The sequence below is a fragment of the Biomphalaria glabrata genome, chromosome 1 (assembly GCF_947242115.1).
Source record: "Biomphalaria glabrata chromosome 1, xgBioGlab47.1, whole genome shotgun sequence".
Taxonomy (NCBI): domain Eukaryota; kingdom Metazoa; phylum Mollusca; class Gastropoda; family Planorbidae; genus Biomphalaria; species Biomphalaria glabrata.
The window spans coordinates 74,983,651-75,003,370 of record NC_074711.1 but is presented as its reverse complement, the minus strand read 5'-3'; the positions used below and the strand labels follow the sequence as shown (position 1 = coordinate 75,003,370).

The following is a 19,720-nucleotide window of genomic DNA, read 5'->3' as shown; positions in this document are numbered from 1 at the left end:
CACATGGATAACAGGGAAATATCGCCATGAATCACATGGATAACAGGGAAATATCGCCATGAATCACATGGATAACAGGGAAATATCGCCATGAATCACATGGATAACAGGGAAATATCGCCATGAATCACGTGGATAACAGGGAAATATCGCCATGAATCACGTGGATAACAGGGAAATATCGCCATGAATCACGTGGATAACAGGGAAATATCGCCATGAATCACATGGATAACAGGGAAATATCGCCATGAATCACATGGATAACAGGGAAATATCGCCATGAATCACATGGATAACAGGGAAATATCGCCATGAATCACGTGGATAACAGGGAAATATCGCCATGAATCACATGGATAACAGGGAAATATCGCCATGAATCACATGGATAACAAGGAAATATCGCCATGAATCACGTGGATAACAGGGAAATATCGCCATGAATCACATGGATAACAGGGAAATATCGCCATGAATCACGTGGATAACAGGGAAATATCGCCATGAATCACATGGATAACAGGGAAATATCGCATTGAATCACATGGATAACACGGAAATATCGCCATGAATCACGTGGATAACAGGGAAATATCGCCATGAATCACGTGGATAACAGGGAAATATCGCCATGAATCACGTGGATAACACGGAAATATCGCCATAAAAGAATCAAAATTATAAAATGTTTCAAATAAACTTGGTTTGTGAACGATGTTTAATATTTTGAGGTAAACGCCAGATACAGCAAGTGTACAACTTTTGAAGCATAGTGTAGGAGTCAGTGACTGCTTTGTTGTGTGAGTATGTTGAGCAGATTCAGGCTTGGATCATAAGACCCAATTTTATGAAATGATCAGAAAATCTCAACGTAAAATGTAACGATTGTCTTCTCTTGATCTATCTAAATGTAGAACTATTAGCGTCTTTTGTTTTATATTTCCATGCCTCTCCTCACCCAGCAGGGCTCGCTTGGACACAAACAAACAAACACAAACTCACACATCAACTTCAGCTATGAAATATTTCTTTTTCTACTCTAACCTATATATTTCTATGTATGAATGTTTGAACAGAATCTCTGTCATGGGTTATCTAACATGTTTGGTATTCCACCACATCCGACTAGTATCAATGCAAGTGAGAGAGTTGCCGAGGAACATGCCACACAGAGACGGAAAAGACAGAGACACAGACTGAAGTGAACAGAATCAACGATGTGTAGTGCAAACAAACAAAAAATGTGCCTTGGGATAAATAATTAAAACAACATTTCAATGATATTCTAATTGAATTAAAGGATAATTTGACAGCCATAAAGATTCTAGTTCAAATCTATATCTTGGTTCTTGTATTCGACATAGAAATTAAGAATTTTCGGAGAGCAGCATAAGTGAACAATATGTTCTTTAACAATGTACAACATACGACACTGTAGAAACATGACATTTGGATTATATGAACATTTGATACTCCCCCCCCCCCCCCATTGATATATAAAAAGTCAATGGACCATAACACAGTCAGCAAGCTAAGCAGGAAAGTGTCGTTAAAGAAAGACAATGAATAGAAATATAAACTTCCTGTATTCTCTCTCTTTTCTCTTTCTCTCTCTATTTTCTCTCTTTTATCGTTCTCTCTTTTTTCTCTTTTCTTTCTCTTTTCTTTCTCTCTCTTTTCTCTTTCTCTTTTTTCTCTCTTTTCTCGTTCTCTCTCTCTCTCTTCCTCTCTCTTTTCTCTTTATTTTCTCTCTTTTTTTGTTCTCTCTCTCTTTCCTCTCTCTTTTCTTGTTCTCTCTCTCTCTCTTTCCTGTCTATCTCTTTCTCACCTATTTATTTAATTTATATTTTCTCTCCTTTCCTTTTCTTTTCTCTCCTTATCTTTATTCTTTTCATTCTTTCATCCACAGAAACATCCAAGCGACTACCTCAGCATACTCTTCCATCACCAGATCATACGTCTGTACACACAAATGTAATGTGTACTTTATATCATGTCATTTTTTTTTGTACACACACAGACACTCAAAGAGATTGCTCTATCCACAGTACACCCAACAGATTGTGTCAACATTGCACTGAGTGAGACCCACTCATTTTCCTGCTTCGTGGAATCTCTCCATATATTTGCTTTCTGTAAACAAAAGTGTTTCATCTCAGATGTTCTCAACTCTAGCCAAAGGGGCCCTGCTTTCTTCAGAAGTGCAAGTCGCGACGGAATAAAAAGAACTGAAAGAAATCAAACGAATAAAAGCAAATATTCATCCATTTCCTAGTTCCAGTTCTGAAATTATAATTTCAATATTAAATAAGAGAAGGTTATGACGAAGAATGCTAATAATTATTCATGTAACCCTCAGCAAGGTCATCAATGGCGCCGTAGGAAAGCACTGTTTGCATCAGTAAATTTAATTAATTTCAAATTCTAAAACTTAAACAGTTCAAGTAATTTAATTATTATTAAATTTGCGAGACACAAAGTGTATGTTGCAGAACTAGAGTTGTAAAGCCCATGAATGAAATGTAAAAAATGGACAGTGTATTTAGTCTGAGATATGGGTGGACATTTTTACATTTAGCGAATGGTTGAATTGAAAGCCTTGATTACAAACTGGCTTAGTAGAAAATACAAAATGCCTTTGTCGTTATGAATGTAGAAAATACCCAAACAATAATAAGTCATGTTGACAATCTTATAACTGGCAATAGTTAAGTCTCGCCACAGCATACATATTCTGCACACGCAATTCTACACACACAACTTAATACACACAACTTTACACACCTAACTCTACACACTACATCAAAGTCACGTGGTTTAAGAGACATGCGTTTAAGGAGAAAGAAAAAAGTAGGTCACTGAAAGGGAAGAAAAAGGGAAAAAACAAAACAAAACGATGTAGGATGGGGAAGAACAGGTTTGGAATGAAAGAAGCAATAGAAAGAATAGGCCTGGAAGCCTCCAGCATGTCTGTAAGTACATTACCAACTGTACTCCTAGGTACACATAATTTCTAGCACACGTATGTCTAAATACTTATGTGTTTGTATGTGTAAACCTGAAAGTGTGCTGGACTCTATTGTACAACAAATGTTGCTGTGTCTTATGCTATACGTACAACTAGTTGTGTACATTTCACAGTGTGATATGTGCCACTGTGGACATGTGCTCATGTTTACACACATACCAAGCAGAGGGGCTGAGGATAGATGAGGATAACGGACGGTTATCAAAGAGGGAAGTGCAACGGGGGTGGGGGAGGGAGGTACAAAGATAACGGACGGGTATCAATGATGTGCTGAAGGCGACAGGTGGCTTGGTTTATGAGTACCAACGCACGTGAAAAAATGAATGACGGAGTGAGCAGTTAGACGTACACGCGTGAATTAAAGGTAGGCTTTGGAGGGGAAAAAATGTTACTGGAAAGAGAGATCGGAGGAAAGAATAAATAGAGCAACACATGGTTCAAAACAAGATCGATCTCCATGCCCCCCCCCCTTCTTTCCTTAACACGCTCTCTCCAAATCATGTGTGTTAACAATGCAGTTAACATACGTAAGTTTAACGGAGAACACAGTGGTTACTAGGTTTAACTTACAAGGAGTAGCAACAAAGTGTAACACTTAGTCGTATAAAGTACTCACGATGTCAATCAGCTGGGACAGCCGGATGCCCATCTTGACCACCAGCTTGTCCGAGTTGTTGCCCACCGGCCGGATCAGCTTGTTGTAGCCGTGCTTCAGAAGGAGGTCGTCGTACAGGCGCTTGGCATCGTCGTTCGCCTCACAGACGGCTATGAGGACGATGAGGAACTTCTTGACCATGCCCAGATAAGACAACTCAGGCAGCCCCATGGCCATCAGCTGCAAGTCATAGTGACACAGCGATCACATGGATCCTTCGTCGCTGTCACACGCCAAATTGTGGAAAGTAAACAAGTATAAAAACTTACTCTGACGGGACACAATAGCAACACGCACTGCTTGTAAACGTTATTTGTCGGGTAAACACTCCTTTGGATAAATCTTTCTGTAACAGCTTTTTTTTTTATGTGTGTTTCTTCCTTAACGATGAGTGTAAAGAAAGGTTTGAACACTGTATCGGCTTATAGGTTTTACACAGCCACACTGTCGACTATCGGCTGGCGCTAGGCCGGGGAAAGGGAGAGAAGAAACACAACACAGTTTTCCTCCATGCTCTGTCTGCGCTTGCGCCGCCACCTGGTGCCGGGTAGCAGCAAAGGGGCGGCAATCAAAACTGATTTTTTTTTTGTTTTATTATTACTGTTTTCAAAACATTATTATTTTCAAAACTTTATTTTTATGATTTTTAAAAAGCTTTGTTTAAACCTAGACTTTTAATCATTCTAGTAATTTCAACAAAGAACTACAGTACAATTAATTTCTTATAGGTGTTAATAACTGTTGAATAATACCAATTGCATAACTTTAAAATTAAAGGGAGGAATAGTCATATTATTCTATATCTTATGTGCTCCTATAATTACAAAAGTACTTTATCCCTTTCCCCATTTTTTTTGTTATCACAATACCTACAAAAGTATGGATCGCACATCTTTATCAATCGTATTGTCTAAAAAAAAAAATGAATGAAATATGTATGTGACAGGAAATAAAAGATGTTTGGACTATTTAACAGACGCGGTATGATTTGTGGTAACAGGTGTAGATGAAGCTGAATCTGGTTTTAATTAGCGACAGGTGTTAAGAGTGACTGCCCGGATTGACAATCACTTCCAATTCGTATGTGAATCTTATGACGTCTAAAGTTTTTACGGATAAATGAAGAGTGTGTGTGAGAGAGAGAGAAGAGAGAGAGAGAAGAGAGAGAGAGAAAGAGAGGTAATAGAGTGATGATTTTACAACATTAGCAGAGACCTGGTCTCTGCTGCTTATGTGAGCGTGTGTGTGATCGAGTGTGAGAGTGTGAGGTGGGTTTACTTGACTGATTCTGAGGAATGTTCAAAATCTTCCCAGTAAAAATAAACTAATACAAACATATGTGTTCGACTTGTAAGGAAATACAAACACAAGTAGAAACTAAGACAAGCAGCTCATTGCTGGGAAGTTTTATAAAGGCCGTGCAAGAGTAGACACAGGTTTCAGTTTAGATTAAAGAACAATTCTGCGCTAAACTTAATATGTAATTTATAAAAAAAATGAATTGTAGCGTTTTATTTCAATTACACATTTGATTAGTTTTATACTAAACTTAAGACTGACTGGTACCGTTAGACTATTTGTTCAACAAAATAGGACCACGAACAAGGACCACAAACTAAGACCATGAACTAAGACCACGAACTATGACAACCGGGACCACAAACATGGACCACGAACTACGACAACCGGGACCACAAACTAGGACCACGAACTACGACAACCGGGACCACAAACTGGGACCGTAAACTAGGACCACGAACTACGACAACTGGGACCACAAACTGGGACCGTAAACTAGGACCACGAACTACGACAACTGGGACCACAAACTGGGACAATGAACTAGGACCACGAACTACGACAACCGGGACCACAAACTGGGACCATGAACTACGACAACCGGGACCACAAACTAGGACCACGAACTACGACAACCGGGACCACAAACTGGGACCGTAAACTAGGACCACGAACTACGACAACCGGGACCACAAACTGGGACCGTTAACTAGGACCACGAACTACGACAACTGGGACCACAAACTGGGACCGTAAACTAGGACCATGAACTACGACAACCGGGACCACAAACTGGGACCGTAAACTAGGACCACGAACTACGACAACTGGGACCACAAACTGGGACCACAAACTAGGACCATGAACTACGACAACCGGGACCACAAACCGGGACCACAAACCGGGACCACAAACTGGGACCATGAACTACGACAACCGGGACCACAAACTGGGACCATGAACTAGTATCACGGACTAGGACCAAAAACTAGGACCACAAAGTATGACATTTAAATAGATAATTGAAAGTTTTTAGTATTACATTAAAAAAGAGAAATGGCTCTAAAGACAAAAATATTCATTTCTACTAATACAACCAAATACTTGTAAGCAGCTGGAAAACTTTGAAGGGGAAACGTGTGCTGATTAGATAGAGGAAGTTACCAACGTGTTTGTATCAACAAGAAGAGGACGAATACCCACGACCTGAACTCAATGCCGATAAAACCATAATTACAACTTTTCGAACTTCACTAATTATTTAAACTATGTATTTCTATCAATTCCAATTGAAATAAACCAAACTATCTCCATGGTATTTTTCTAGACACAAAATATGCAGTAGAAGCTACAGTCTAGTTGAATAGTTTAAATAGAAAGCTAATGGCGCCACAAGACCAATCTATATTTATATGGTCCAATTTCGGTGGGTACAGATTGTTCACAATCTCACCAGAAGGCGATAAATTCAGGAATGTTTAAAACAGACATGAGCTTCCATAATGATCATTAATTAAAATGTAACGGGCTAAAATCCTCAATACTTATAGACAAATTCATTTTAAAGTAACTATTGGATGGGCGGGTAGAGCAGGCAGTTGTGGTTTTGTTTCTATGGACAAACATGTCTATGTAGCAAAGTATTTTATTGTTATTTGACACTATTTGTGAGAACATCTGGAGGAACATGGAGCAATAGTCTCACTTCATCTGTATATTTGTTTGATGTATCCCAACCGTTGACAAAGTCTTTGAGATGCAAAGTATGAGACATTTACTTGATATCTACTTGATATCTACTTTATATCTACTTCATATCTACTTTATATCTACTTGATATCTACTTTATATCTACTTCATATCTACTTTATATCTACTTGATATCTACTTGATATCTACTTTATATCTACTTTATATCTACTTTATATCTACTTGATATCTACTTGATATCTACTTGATATCTACTTGATATCTACTTGATATCTACTTTATATCTACTTGATATCTACTTGATATCTACTTGATATCTACTTGATATCTACTTGATATCTACTTTATATCTACTTTATATCTACTTTATATCTACTTGATATCTACTTTATATCTACTTTATATTTACTTTATATCTACTTTATATCTACTTGATATCTACTTGATTATCGACTTTATATCTACTTTATATCTACTTTATATCTACTTTATATCTACTTGATATCTACTTGATATCTACTTGATATCTACTTTTTATCTACTTGATATCTACTTGATATATACTTTATATCTACTTTATATCTACTTTATATCTACTTGATATCTACTTTATATCTACTTGATATCTACTTGATATCTACTTGATATCTACTTGATATCTACTTGATATCTACTTTATATCTACTTGATATCTACTTTATATCTACTTTATATCTACTTGATATCTACTTTATATTTACTTTATATCTACTTTATATCTACTTTATATCTACTTTATATTTACTTTATATCTACTTTATATTTACTTTATATTTACTTTATATCTACTTTATATCTACTTTATATTTACTTTATATCTACTTTATATCTACTTTATATCTACTTTATATTTACTTTATATCTACTTTATATCTACTTTATATTTACTTTATATCTACTTTATATTTACTTTATATCTACTTTATATTTTTTTATATTTACTTTATATCTACTTTATATCTACTTTATATTTACTTTATATCTACTTTATATCTACTTTATATTTACTTTATATCTACTTTATATTTACTTTATATCTACTTTATATCTACTTGATATCTACTTTATATCTACTTGATATCTACTTTATATTTACTTTATATCTACTTTATATTTACTTTATATCTACTTTATATCTACTTGATATCTACTTTATATCTACTTGATATTTACTTGATATCTACTTGATATCTACTTGATATCTACTACACTTTTCTTACAATTCTCTCTTTACCTATATCTCCTTACAGCTCTCTCTTCTTACAAATCTCCCATTTAAGAATATATGTTTCAATATATCTTTCTCCCTCTTTCTCATTACATCTCTCTTTTCTTACATCTCTCTTGCCTTACATCTTTCTTTCCTTACATCTCTCTTTCCTTACTTCTCTCTTTCCTAACATCTCTCTTTTCTTACATCTCTCTTTCCTTACTTCTCTTTCCTAACATCTCTCTTTTGTTACATCTCTCTTTTCTTACATCTCTTTTCTTACATCTCTCTTTTCTTACATCTCTCTTTTCTTACATCTCTCTTTTCTTACATCTCTCTTTCCTTACATCTCTGTTTTCGTACATCTCTCTTTTCTTACATCTCTCTTTCCTTACATCTCTTTTTCATTAGATTTCTCTTTCCTTACTTCTCTCTTTCCTAACATCTCTCTTTTCTTAAATCTCTCTTTCCTTACTTCTCTCTTTCCTAACATCTCTCTTTTCTTACATCTCTCTTTTCTTACATCTCTCTTTTCTTACATCTCTCTTTTCCTACTTCTCTCTTTCCTAACATCTCTCTTCTTACATAACTAAATCTTGCTTCTTTCTTTTTACTTATCCCTCCTTACGTATCGCTCCTTACATATATCTATTTACACATTTCTCTTTCTATCTCTGTCTTCTTACATAACTACATCTCTTGATATATGTTTTCTTCCCTTTCCTTCATACACTTCTCTTTTTATCCATCGACTTTAACTTACTTGACATTTAGTTCAGGTACTAACAAACTGAGATAGTGACCTATTATGTTTCGCTATTTTCTCCAGGGTCATTTTACAACTGGACAACGAAATGTCAGTTAGCCGGTGGCCAGAGACTATTGATTTTGTGATGTCAGCAAGATGTCTGTGATGTCTAATTGGCAGAGATTTTTGTGGCTATTTTAATACGTGGGCCAGTTCAATGTGGACAAATAGGTCACTTTTAAAATGAAAACATTTGATTGAGATGCTAGATGATAAAAAAACAACAACACAAAATGTTCATAAAAAAATAATGACCAAGACATAAGATTGGTTTTGTGTAAAAATGTTGCTCAATAGTCACTTTACTAGCTGATACATTCACACTGGTGTCCTGTGATGGAGATATGGCTGAGGTCCAGAAGCAGATATGGACACCACATCCTCTTTGATTTGAAAGTGACCAAAAAATCAAGGGCGTAAGATTTTCTTTAAAAAATATGGAATGACACAGTAATAAACAAACCGAACCAGGCATAATCATTGGATAAACACGTCATCAAAGCTAACATCCTATTTCACTTGAGTTCAGGACTAATACAAGATTAATTCTGCTCTGATTGCTTTCCCCCATATCAATACAATTTAAGACATTAGGACAAATTTAAAAAGGATTTTAGTTAATTATTACAGGGGAAGTTAGACCACAAATAAAATCTCAAAATTTCGAGACAGTCCACGGCAATATTGAAAAGTATAGTAACAATAATACACTTCAACATAACAAAGAGTGAACCTATTCAGGAAGACACAAGATAAACAAAGTCTCGAACTAGCGAATACAACATCAATAAATGGATACACGATAACATTTCTAAACTACTTAGTTGACCGCTCACCCTTACGGACATAAAGTGACCTGACTACTGGACGAAATTAGCCTTGTAAAGATGCCTTTTTGAGTCAAAATAAAATCTGGCCAACCCTCGGTGTACAATTTGATTGGACAATGCAACGTTTCAACTATGTTTCTTTTCTTCCTCCGAATGGCCTCCCCTTGGCTGCCCAACACAACAACGTCAGTAACTTGAGGCTTGTTCAAACAGGTCGAGGTGAAGAACAACCCCAGACCCGGAGTCACAAAGTCACTTTGGCCATCTCACGGCTCTCTTCCAAGCTCCACCTCGCTTTACCCTGCTCGCCTTAATGGCGTTCACCTCTTGTAGATTAATCCCGAGGAACTGAACCCCGGGGCCACACTAACTCGTTTATGGGCTTGTTACTCGGGAAGGTTCGATAACTTTCGCAATTAGATTGATACAGGGCCAATTCATGGCTCCTTTCACTAGCTCATTGTTTTCTTCTTTATCTTGTCTTTCTTTTTTTTTTTAACTCTGACATTAAAGAGTTCTTACAAGAACAGACGAACAGATTGGAAACATTCAGAGGCAGTTGACGGATTGAGCTTTAATGTTTTAACAAAGTTTCAAGGCGATGAAAAGCTGGTCTTCTTTGAAAGCGTATTGTATTGCCTCGCTGATATAGATCTAGTAAGTATCTGTAATATATGTGATAGGTTATATTCAGTCACTTTAATGGGAAGTGGAGGGGTTGAAAACAGATTTGTTTCAATCAAGATTCGATTCCCTTTCCATTTAGAAGACCCACCATTTACAAGGGAGACACTTTCAATCAGATAAATGACACATTCATGTCTCCATCATTAGATTGTACAAATACTTTTAGAATAGTGCCGGTAGAGCCGTCTCAGATTTGTCTTCAAGAGAAAAAAAAAACTTTTAGGTTTAGACAATTCTAGTCTTAGGGACGATCAATTCAACATCCACATTTTCTTTATAAACACTGCTCTCTCTCCCACTCATGTCTCTCTCTCTCTCTCTCTGTCTTCTTTCTCTCTCTCTCTCTGTCTTTTATCTTTCTCTCTATTTCTCTGTCCCACATTCTCTTCCTGTCACGTGTTTTTCTTTTATACCCCCCCCCCTCTTTCTATGTCTTTCTATTCTTCTAAAATTTGCATTTCTAAAACATTTTTCCAAAACGAAAGGAAATCTTAAGTGGACGCAACCATAGGGGAAGAAAAACAATTTCCATCAATTTTAGGATTAAAGAAAACTCTTTGAGATGTGAATGTAAAGAAAAAAAAAAAAAAGCTGCCTTGAAAAGGGAAAAAAGTGACAGAAGTGTAGTGGACGTTAAAACTTATATGGGAAAAAAAAAAACGTTTCTCACAAAATGATAAGCACATTTGAGATATTTTCAATGCGGAACTAAATAGCTGCGTCCAGGGAAAAATCCATGTCAATTTTGTCCTGCGCGACAATTTGTGTAGAACGTCATCCAGCAGACGATGTGAAAGGGTTCCACGAGTTCCCTGCTATCACGAATGTGCATATCAAGCTTTCAGCGAGCTATTCCCAACGGCTGGAACAATTTCTGAGTCTCAACTCTCGCTTGGACTTGAAGACAGAGAAAGAAATAGACATCCAATGGAAATTACGCAAAGAGGCAAAAATAGATGAAGTATTAATAGTGTTGTTTTTTTTTTACTGTCTATTGTCTATTTCTCTAGATCAGTGGTGCCCAACCTAATTCAAGCTGCGGGCCAATTTAATTTCCGACACTCGTGTCGCGGGCCATATGACCGAACAGGAACGAAATCGAAAAAAAATTGACCTACAAGAATTTTAATAGAAACCAGTGGATCTAGTACTTACTACTTACTGTGCCTACATTAATTAATGGCATATCTTTTTAATGGCATATCTTTTTAATGGCATATCTTTTTAATGGCATATCTTTTTAATGGCATATCTTTTTAATGGCATATCTTTTTAATGGCATATCTTTTTAATGGCATATCTTTTTAATGGCATATCTTTTTAATGGCATATCTTTTTAATGGCATATCTTTTTAATGGCATATCTTTTTAATGGCATATCTTTTTAATGGCATAGATATGGCATATCTTTTTAATGGCATATCTTTTTAATGGCATATCTTTTTAATGGCATATCTTTTTAATGGCATTTTTAAAATGGCATATCTTTTTAATGGCATTTTTTTTATGCGTAGGGAACTGGTTTCATTTCTCTACTTAAATTGTGAGCAAAATTATAGCTACCTAGCCAACGACTCATTTATTTTCTTGTCTCTTTTTGGTAAATATTCCCATCGATCCTCCAATTTTTGGGCGTAGTTTAAAAACTCCTTTTAGCCGCTGCTCAAACCAAGAATGATGTAATATTTGTTTTATAACGACGTTTATCTTGTTATAGAATACAACAACGGCTACATTTTCTATACAAATGAAATATGTGACTTATTATCGTTACTTTTCCTGGGCGATTCTAAATTCCACTTGTAGTTTCTTCAACTCTCCCATTTTTTTAACGTACAAAGATTAACGGCCATTAGAGGGCCCTAACGTAGGTAAGATACATTTCTCGAGTTTGTTTGTTTTTGTGTTGTTTTTTGTGGGAAAAAAAATGAGGGGATTTTCTAATCTTTCAGCCGACGTTTCTGCGGGCCGGATGGAACCACGTCGCGGGCCAGATCTGGCCCACGGGCCGTACTTTGGGCATCACTGCTCTAGATTGTATAGACTGCAGTAGATCTTCATCTAAGTATAGGGAAAGAATACAGTGCTATCTTTTTCAATTAGAGGGACCATGTATAAGTTAATATCTTAATTAGAGGGACCATGTATAAGTTAATATCTTAATTAGAGAGACCATGTATACATTATTATCGTTTTTATTTAGAGATCTTAAATAAAGGGACCATGTCATTGTCTATTCTTGCTTGTTATGTTAGGCCTAGCGAGACGCTGATTTCAACGATGTTACATTTATTGAGCAAATGGCGTATTGATTTGGATACTTGTTTTCTTTTATAGTTAAATGCGCGTATGTAGTATGTGTTTGTGTTTGGGGGAGGGGTGTGCTGAAGATGAAGTCGCTCACTTACATGCACACACATACATAGACATACATACAAACAAACGAAAAACACAAAAAAGATGGCTTGGAGAATTCACATATTTTGTCCAAAAAAAAAGTTTGCTTGTCTGCAAGTGCAAGGCCATTTAGAAATATTGTATACATTGAAAAAGAAATATGTACAGTGATAGGTGATAGTATACTTAAGGGGATCCTTGGTGGTCGTGCAGGACCGTCCTAAGATAATTGGAGGCCCTGGGCGAAATGAATCTGGTGGCCACAAATGAACTAGAAAACTAAATAACTAAACACGAAGCATCTAACACCTGCTCAGACATGAACACTGATGACAAGTTTCACTATTTCCTCTCTAAAGAAATGTCTTTGCGAAGCCCCACCTATATGAAGTACGGGACCGCGTAGTTTGCCTATGCTTAAGGCCGGCCCTGGCTGGTGTGTGCGCCTTGCCGGGAAGAGCTTATATTCCGCCAGCTTGTCTTGTGTTACTGGTTCTTTGTTCGTTTGAGAAAACATGAAATCAAAATTCATACTTCATGTTTTAAAATGTGAAATTTATTCTCACTATTTATCAATTACTTTTTTTAAACTAGAAAAATAAATACACAAAAAAAAACTCCCTCCTTTATATATCTTAATGAACGATTTTTTGTTGTAGTTAATAACTAATAAATGTTAGATTTTAAAAAAAGGAACATTGCTTACCTCACCATATCCTCCCTAACCCCCCCACTCCCCAACAAAAAAACCTGGTTAACTAACTAGACTAATAAATTTTCTAATGATAGGCCTACAGCTCTAGACTGTTTCTGAACATTAATGTGTTCAACTCTTCAATGAATAAAGGTTCAATGTGGAAATACCCGAAGACATAGAGTCTGTTCATCATGAACACTTTCTAGTTCTCTAGTCACATTTAATTTCTTTTTTTTTATTGTTTGAACAATGATAACCATGAAACTAAGAGTATTCCCAGTGTGGCCAAAGAGCTGGTCATTCTTTTCTCAACGACATACATCAACAGTCTTAAATTCTAAGACAATCGTTAGAGCCGTTTTTGAGACCCAAGTCCGCCTAGGTTTTATATTCCAAGAAGGTACGAGTTGAATAGAGTATAATGTAATTCCTTTCCTGCGATATACTCATTATGATCATAGACCCGTGATTATTATTACTTAGCAGTTTTGAACTGAGACTTATATAAGCTATAAATTAGGTAATGTTTTCGATTCCGAAGATTTGGTTTGAGCACACTTTTGTCACGTGATCACACAGACCCAGTTGTGACCTGCATATTTTGCGACAAATCAAAACAGAAAATGTCGGCTGGAAGTTTTCTTTTCGTCTATCTTCAAAAAGTCTTCAAATAATTTTTAAGAATTAATGGCCTTGCCATTGGCCTTGCGCCTTGCCAATCTTATGCTAGTGAAAAGAAACTAAGATTTATCAGTCACACTATCGGAACAAATGACTGGATACCGCACACTAATAGATGTTGTCTGTTCTTTTTGATGTCATGCCTGGTCTTGTCGGATGCACTTCAGACTGTCATCCGAATAGTCATGAGTTCGAACTCTGCCCGCTGTGACCTCTGCCGTCCTGCAGAAGGTTTGGGCAAGTAGTCTTTATTTCCGAGGATATCAGTAAATAACAAATAAACAAAATGTTGCTTTATAATTGATGCCCGTTTTTACGACTGCTTTGTTTTCATATCTGCTTTGTTTTTATACATGCTTTGTTTTTATATCTGCTTTGTTTTTATGTCTGCTTTGTTTTTATGTCTGCTTTGTTTTATGTCTGCTTTGTTTTATACACTAAATGACGTGTTCCGTTTTGAGGACAAGTGTCGGTTCTAAATGACATTCTCGGTCACTGGAGCATGAGCGTAACATTCCAGTCCCTCAAGAAAAGATAAAGCGGCTTGCAATCCACAACATGTCATATTAGTTCGCTTGGTCGCCTCTATATGACCCACTTGTCTCTATCTGGCTATCTGGGCAAGCTCTTATTAAATTTATATCCTGATGCCATGTAGAAAGATCAGGTTCTTAGCAATGACAGTGATATAAAAAGAAAACATAAATATATATATATATATAAATTATTTTCAAAGAAATGTAACCAACCAGATCTTAAATTATCTCACTTAAATCTCAGAAAACAATTACATTTCCCACATTTTTTTTCATCCCTGGGACTTCCGTTCTATCGTCCACCCCCAACCCTACCCCTCAGCTCCCCCCACACACGCACACGTAGAGCACTTAAGCATACCTCAACTACTTTGATCAGAACCCAATCTTCTGATACATCTGTGAACACTTTTATTTTTTTTAAATTTCCCATAGGCAAGAACAAGTCTATGTTGTTAATCAATAATAAAAGACCTTCACCTTGGGGCGCCATGAGGGCGGAAGAACACAAAATCTTCCAGTTAAATATTTCCATCTAATGCATTCAATTAGTTTGAGCCACTTCTGGAGACAGGCAAGGGGAGAAATGGGGCCGGCAAGTCTTCTCTTAAGTCTCATTAAGTGCAGCTTGGACATGGCGAAGTCGTCATCCATCTTCTTTGAGAAACAGATTAACTAGAGATGTGCAATAATGATTACAACTTGGTCATCTAACGAGACTTAAAGAGGGCTAGGCAACTTAACGTAATTTTAATTAAAGATCTATCGAAGAGACGTGAAAAAAAAATATATAAACTGTAATTCTGTCGTACGTAAATGTATAATACTAGAAACATTTTAGATGACAATGTTTATCACAAAGAGAGAAATATTAAATACTTGACAAAAAGAAACCACTCTACAGGTAGTTTGAAGCCATAGAATAGTTTTAATGAATATAATAATGTCCCTAAAAAAAAAAAGCTTTGGGAATATTATAACTAACCTAAAAATAAAAACATCATTGGTGATTTGTTTGTAAGCGAATTGACCTCAAATATTATTACGTTGTAGGGGGCGCGGTGGTTAAGTTGTTAAGCGTTTGACTTGGGGTCCTGGGCTCGAATCTCAATGAAGACTGTAATTTTGAATTTTAAGCATTTTTATGGGACCCCTGTGTCCATCATGACTTTAGTTGGGGACAGTTAAGGCAGTTGGACGTTGTGCGTGCCTGAATGAAACCCTGCTCGTTAACCATCGTCCAAAGAAACAGATGAACTTAACATTATCGGCCCTATAGATCGCAAGGTCTGAAAGGGGAACTATTTTTACACTGTGCTGAGATTATTCATTGAAGAAAAGGTTGATAGTCAAAGATTTGTAACTTATTTTAACTACAAAAAAGTTTCTTATAATATTAATGTAATGAAGAGCAATCTTTTATCGGTACATCTATAAAGCATAACAATTATGTTTCTTGGAGTAAGTTTTTACATTTCTGCTTGAGCAGTTCAAATAATTTTATTTTCAAATTAAAGCTGATTTTCTAATTACCAAAAACTCCCCCGTCTTTTGTGTTCTAATCTTTTAGAGCTAATGTGTTGATTAAAGCTTTCGCAAGGATCAATTTTTGAGATTTCTAATTTTCTAAAATTAATAATGAAACAAAAATCCCATGCATAATTTAAAGAGACGAACAAGTTAAAATGTTTTCAAAAACTTAAAATGCAAAGTAGGAGCTTCATTTCAAGAACACGTAGATCTGAGCCCTAATACAACTCTGACTGAAGAGAACAAAGTGGATTTAAATACAAACATTGAATACTTATATTTTTCTTTTTTTTTAAACTTAAAATCCACCATTCTCTCCATCTCTCTCTTTCTCTCTCTTTTTGTCTCTCTCTCTTTCTTTCTCTCTCTGTTTCTTTCTCCCTCATTTTCTCTTTCTCTGTCTCTCTCTCTCTCTCTTTCCCTCTCTCTTTAACTCTCTCGCACTCTTTCTCTGTCTCCCTCTCTTTCTCTCTCTCTATTTTTCTCTCTGTCTCATCCTCTGTCTCTTACTTTCTCCCTCTCTTCTTCTCTCTCTACCACTCTTCTTCTCTCTTTTTCTCTCTCATTCTCTCTCTTTACTTCTCCTATTTCCCCATGATTAGATGAGCGCTAAAAAGAACAAAGAAGAAATAAACAAGTTTAAGCAGTACTACTGAATGTCTTTACTTCGAGTTCTATGAAATACAAAACACAATGGAGCATTCACGTTTTGGTCAAGGAAATGATGTCTTGCAGTCAGGTAATAGCCTCAAGATTTGTGGCTGACATTATCATGCTTTCTTGGCTTTAGTTTTTTTTTACAAGGCGATATATCAATAGCGGAAGGGCTGCTGCTGTTATCACATTGAAAAGCAAATAGATTGGTTCACCATTAGTTTAATTATTTTTTCTTGTGGTTGAGAGTGTCTTGGTTCCAGGTTCCTGTGACTACACGAATACGAAATCAAACATTTTGTAACGTTTCTGACCTCTACTATTATCTGTGGAAAAACAAGTAATTATTCATCATAATATAAACCAGAAAGATTACAGTATGACAACAAGTATATGCATTCCATTTAACATCGTTTGATGTAGATACTATAGCAATTTTGATAGACTTTTGTCAAACATGAAGATTTTATAACGATAAGCTAAAAAATGCCAAGGACTCCTCACTGAGTTAACTTGTTTCCAACTAAATTGTAACAAGAAAAACAATACCTCCATTAAACAACTGAAAATAAAATAAAATAGAAAAAAAAAAGCTAAAATAGGGGATCGAACCATCAGCTTCTTGAACGCACGGTTCTACCAATTAGGCCAGTAGGAATAGTATAATAATACAATTATCTATTGGTACCTTTATTACAAATATCTGATTTAGAATCTAGACGTAATCTCTATTAGATGTACTTACAAACAGAAGCAGAGTGTTCTTCGTGTGGCCAATAAGCTAGTAATTCTTTTCTCAGCAATATTCATCCACAGTTAAATTTCTAGAAAAATCGTTGGAGCCGTTTTTGATATCTGTTTTCCAGGTTCCAGGTTCCACAAAGTTCTGACTTGAATGAGGTATTGTAAATATATATATATATATATATATATATATATATATATATATATATATATATATAGTTCGTCCATCGTGGTTCGATGATGACCACTTTGTCATCCAGGGGGCTGAGGGCTTTGCACTTGGGTTTTATGCCTCCTCATGTGGCTGGTGAGACCTATGTGAGCCCGGAATGTTCGGCTGCACACTGGGCAGGTTATTCCAGCTGGAGCTAGTGTCGTTTGTCTTGCTTTTCTTTTCTGGCGTTTTTCTTCTGCCTGCGTTGTTCTTTTTTCCTCAGCAACCTGTGCGCCAGTTTTCACAGCGTGACGCCATGATGCTCTGTCGTGTGCCTCTGTCTCCCAGGTGCCAGGGTCTATGCTGAACGCCTTCAGAGAAGCTTTGAGGGTGTCCCTGAAGCGCTTTCTTTGCCCACCTTGCGAGCGCTTTCCTTCGCTTAGTTGGCCATACAAGAGTCGTTTTGGGATGCGGTGGTCTTCCATTCTGTAGACGTGACCTGCCCATCGCAGCTGGGACTGCATCAGGATTGTGTGGATGCTTTGCAGACACGCTCTTCGAAGGACTTCTGTATCTGGTATTTTGTCTTGCCATTTGACATTTAGTATTTTTCTCAGACATGTCATGTGGAAGCGGTTTAGTCTCTTTGCATGTTTACTGTACACTGTCCATGTTTCTGAGGCATAGAGCAATGTAGGGAGGATGACGGCTCTGTAGACCCCTAGCTTGGTGTTTGTGGTGATACCACGTCTGTTCCAGACATTTGTAGACAGTCTGCCATAGGATGCACTGGACTTGGCGATACGCAGGTCGATTTCACTATCGATTTTTCCATTTCTGGAGAGTGTGCTGCCAAGATATGTGAATTTGTCCACTGCGTTTATATCCTGTCCATTTATAGTAATGCTTGGATCCGAGTAGGCTTTCCCAGGAGCAGGTAGATATAAGACTTCAGTCTTGTTCGTATTGATGGTAAGGCCAAAGTCTGAGCATGCTCTTGAGAAGTCACTGACGATGTAAATAAATATAGCTTAACAACATTTGAATGAGGTATTGTAAAAAAAATATAGCTTAACAACATTTGAATGAGGTATTGTAAATAAATATAGCTTAACAACATTTGAATGAGGTATTGTAAATAAATATAGCTTAACAACATTTGAATGAGGTATTGTAAATAAATATAGCTTAACAACATTTGAATGAGGTATTGTAAATAAATATAGCTTAACAACATTTGAATGAGGTATTGTAAATAAATATAGCTTAACAACATTTGCATGAGGTATTGTAAATAAATATAGCTTAACAACATTTGAATGAGGTATTGTAAATAAATATAGCTGAACAACATTTGAATGAGGTATTGTAAATAAATATAGCTTAACAACATTTGAATGAGGTATTGTAAATAAATATAGCTTAACAACATTTGAATTATTCTGTACACCGGATATACCGAAAATAAAAATAAAAACGAGCTATTTATAGTCTTTTCGCCATAGATGAAAATCTCTAAAAACGTGAATAACTTATCATGCCTAAACAATGCTCTTTTTTTCCCTATATTTGTTTTTAAAAATACATCTAAGAAGATTTTAAAACATATCAGTTCATTGGGCACTTTAAGTGGTTCGTCCTAGTTAACATCTGTTACATCCCACCAGTCTCATTGGTGTCAGAAGCTGGCGTTAACCGCTCCAGGGTCTACAGGACTTATCATACGCCTCTATTGCGACCTTTATATCTCAAGGATGCTCCTCTTTCTTTTGAGAAGGCTCAGATCAATGGCCAACACAAGAGAGAGCTAGCCCCCCCCCCCCAGCTGAAATTATGGACTAGAAAATTTACCGGAGTGAAAGAGAGATGAAAGAAAGAAGAGATAACATGTAGCGGTCGATGACTGGGAGGAAATAAAAGAGAATGTCGAGAAAAAAAAAGAAGCAATATTGTAGGGGGGGGGGGGGAACAAGAAGTTTTTCTCCGAGTAAAACGTAATATTGGAAACTGGAAACTTGTCTGTAGAAAGATATCAGAACTGGAGCTAGGGTTATGTCT

General features: G+C 36.3%; 1 protein-coding gene across 4 annotated transcripts in view; it reads right to left on the bottom strand.

The window, feature by feature from the left end:
• LOC106053688 (acetylcholine receptor subunit alpha-like 1) overlaps positions 1 to 4,188 on the bottom strand; it is a 96,223-nt gene extending 92,035 nt beyond the window's left edge. For all 4 annotated transcript variants that reach the window (XM_056014305.1, XM_056014320.1, XM_056014298.1 and 1 more), the window contains exon 1: positions 3,648 to 4,188. In XM_056014305.1, the coding sequence (XP_055870280.1) occupies positions 3,648 to 3,863 (216 nt within the window). In that variant the 5' untranslated portion in view covers positions 3,864 to 4,188. The remainder of the gene's footprint in view (positions 1 to 3,647) is intronic.
• Between the last annotated feature and the right edge of the window lie 15,532 nt (positions 4,189 to 19,720).